The following is a 3,495-nucleotide window of genomic DNA, read 5'->3' as shown; positions in this document are numbered from 1 at the left end:
GGTACCCGTGGATACCCGACGGGTACCCGCGTTTGATGGGTGAAAACGGGTGAAGAATATACTTGTATAAGTTCACGGGTACAGGGACGGGCTAGACTGATTATCAGACTGAAGCTGCGTGGATCCTAAGGGATCCCCACCCCCACCTCCGACTCTCATTGGACAACACATTTTGTACCGAATAAATCCTCGGTTCACATTTACAACACCAGACCAAGAGGCAGTTCACTTAGACGGTGTGCGGGGTCTATGTCTGGAACCAGGCTAGGGATGGGCGGTACTGAACTAAACGCGAGTGGGTAACATTTTATTGTTAAAATCAGAGAGCACTGTTTCCGCCCAAACAACGTCACTTGTGTAACCTAACACAGCACAACGGCATGGAGCCTGTGCATGGAGCACACCGGTCAGTTATCTTAACTCACAAAAACACATTGTACATCCTGTTAAACCTTCAAATTACAACCATATGACAATATAAACAACAACATGCGTAGCGCGTATATGAGCTCGCTCCTCCGTCTTCACTTGATTTCTGAACGAACCTGACCACTGAATGCACTATTGTTGAAGGCTGCTATCTTTTTCAACACACTTTTAAATTGAGTGACTGTCTGTAGGCTATTTACATTTTACTCTGCATGTAATCACGGGTAAACGGGCGGAAAACGGGTAAATTTTTTGGCGAGTGGGGCGGTTCTGGTTCGTATTTTGAAATAATCACAGTTGACGGGTCGGTCTACGGATCTGATTATTGACGGGCGGGGCGGGCGCGGGTTCTCAAAATTGGACCTGTGCAGGACTCTACCTCAAACTGAAACAGAGGACCCAGTCCTAAGCCAGAACCCAGGATAGAGGGGGTGAGAGAATGTGGACTGGAAGGTGTACAGGTGTGTCAGTGTGTCAGAGGACACTCTGTAGAAGGACACAGTCCCAGCAGGGCAGTCCACATACACTCCTACTCTGTTGGAGTCAGAGGGGCTGACAGGAAGGACAGTTTTCCTACTATTGTGACTGATAGTGTAAATGTCACCATGGTGACCATCTTTACATTCCACACTCCAGGACTTGTCATTGAATCCAAGCAGACAGTCATGACCCTGTCCTTTCCTGGTGAGTCCTCTGTAAGTCACTGCTATATGAACCTGTCCTCTCCACTCTACCTCCCAGTAACAGTGTCCAGTCAGACCCTCTGTACACAGAGCCTGTCTCCAGTAATCAAACCTGTCAGGGTGATCAGGATATGGCTGATCCTGATACACCACGGTCATCTTTCTGTTTTTCTCAGACAGAGAGAGCTCTCTGTGAGCTGTGTTTGTGTCCAGTGTGAGACAATGGGAATCTGATGAGAAAACAAGACCGTCAAAATTAAAACATAATTTATGCACACACAAACGCAAACGCGCGCGCACACACACACATACACACACACACACACACACACACACACACACACACACACACACACACACACACACACACACACACACACACACACACACACACACACACACACACACACACACACACAGACAGACAGACAGACACTCACATTGTGTAAGGACTTGGGGATTAACCCAGTGTTCTCCTCCATGATTCACACTGTAGGAAGTAGAACAACAATGCATTAATGTCTACCTGTCCAACATGACGTCTCCTCTACATTTAGGACACTCATGGATGGTTTGTGCAAATGGAACTGCAACAGGATATGAGCAATTATCACTGATATGAGTGGGCAGGTATCTGATGTGTAGTCTCCAGTTAGATCTGCTGTTTGAGCTTGTAGATCTTCTATTTTCACTGAATGTGCCGAGTGGGAAGTTGGTCGGAACGGCAGTTGTCTAGAAGAAATACAGACTACAAAAAGTGCTCCTCGGAGCACAGGCCCCCGCCAGGTCAGCTAGGTTATTGTGGGCCAGCAATGTTCTAAATTCGCCAATCAGGATGGAATATTAAAAATCAAACAGATCCGTCTTGATTACAAGACTATAGAGATAATATGTGAGCGGGTCCAGTGCTTTAGGCATCAAGTAGGCATTTTTCATTTTTCATTTTATTAAAGATTGTTGAAGTACAGAATATAAGCTTTCATATGATGTATCATTCATTGAAATTGGAACACATTTGAAGAAGATGTGACCATTTTAATCTTGTTATCTATAATAGTCCAAACTGAGATAATCCCTCCTAAAGAATGTCCACTTCTAACACCTCTCAGCTCCAGGTAATGGGTGTGAACAATGGGTAATTTATTCAACCTAGCCACTCCTCTAATCACTCCCCCATTGACACCTTTCAGTCAGCTGTCCACCATATAGAAATTTGATGCAACACAATTACATTTTTTAAAGGTATTTTTACTTTACTGGAGTATTTCCAATACTTTAACTTCTACTCCACTACAGATCAGAGGAAAATATTGTACTTTTACTCCACTACAATCATTTTAAACTTGAGTTACTAGTTACTTTGCAGATATAAATTATTACATTATAAAACATACATTAACCACTTTAGCCCTATTTTATACATAGTCTATTTGAAAATAGCTGATCTACAAGCTCACAATGCGCATTGCGACGCGTTGTGAGCTTGTAGATCAGCTATTTTCAAACATTTTAGTACTTATACTTTAGGTACTTTAAGTACATTTTGATACCAAGACTTTAGTACTTTTACTTTGATTGAACTCAAGTAACATTTTGAGCACTTTTACTTGTAACAGAGTATTTTTATATTGTGGTATTGCTACCACCGAGTGCTTCTTCCACCACTAAATTTGACCCACTGGTAGTCGACTAACAGTCGAGGGTTACCTATTAATAATGAAGACACGACCAGCTAGGTCCTGGATTAACTCCAACCTGGTGTTTGCACTCTCCATTTACAACCCGTACATCTACATAAACGTTCAGATTTCAAATATAAAGTGCTTATCTCATGGCCACGGATGTTACCATTAACTTCGGGTGGGTCTAAGTACCCGTATCTTCCATATTGTTCAATAAAAAGCATTTTAATCTGATCGGCGGCCATTTTCTCATAGAGTTATAACGTATCAGGAGTGCAATACACCCCCCAACCAATACGGCCGCGTAGTTGAAAAACAACGGAGACAATGGCCATCAATCGGATCAAAATACTTTTTATTGAACAAAACGGAATATACGGGTACTTATGAGGGCCCGTACATAATTATAACACCCGTGGCCATGAGATAAGCACTTTATATTTTAAATCTGAACGTTTATGTTGATGTACGAGTTGTAAATGGAGAAATGCAAACACCAACTGTACGTTCAGCCATGACGCTTGACCGCGAGCTAACAATGCTAAGCTCCTAGCCTAGCTCGTTATTCCACCGTTGTTTTGTCCACATCTTCAGTGAAATACTTCAATACGAACGTCGAGCGGCCTGTTGTTTAGCTGGGGCTGCCCTCAGAGCTGCTGTGTCGCCACAATGTTATTATTGATAATAGAACTACATTCTGT

At 42.8% G+C, this 3,495-nt stretch overlaps 1 protein-coding gene across 1 annotated transcript in view; it reads right to left on the bottom strand.

Moving 5' to 3' along the window:
• Positions 1 to 809: 809 nt before the first annotated feature.
• Positions 810 to 3,495, bottom strand: part of LOC311053295 (protein NLRC3-like) — a gene marked incomplete at both ends in the record, with an annotated part of 32,350 nt that continues 29,664 nt past the window's right edge. Inside the window, 2 exons of the mRNA XM_084068756.1 lie at positions 810 to 1,342; positions 1,553 to 1,602. Coding sequence (XP_083924882.1) covers positions 810 to 1,342; positions 1,553 to 1,602 — 583 coding nt within the window. The remainder of the gene's footprint in view (positions 1,343 to 1,552; positions 1,603 to 3,495) is intronic.

The sequence above is a fragment of the Gymnoscopelus microlampas genome, assembly GCF_963454915.1.
Source record: "Gymnoscopelus microlampas genome assembly, chromosome: 10".
Lineage (NCBI taxonomy): Eukaryota > Metazoa > Chordata > Actinopteri > Myctophiformes > Myctophidae > Gymnoscopelus > Gymnoscopelus microlampas.
The sequence above is the reverse complement of the archived record's forward strand: the minus strand, read 5'-3'. Positions and strand labels throughout refer to the sequence as shown.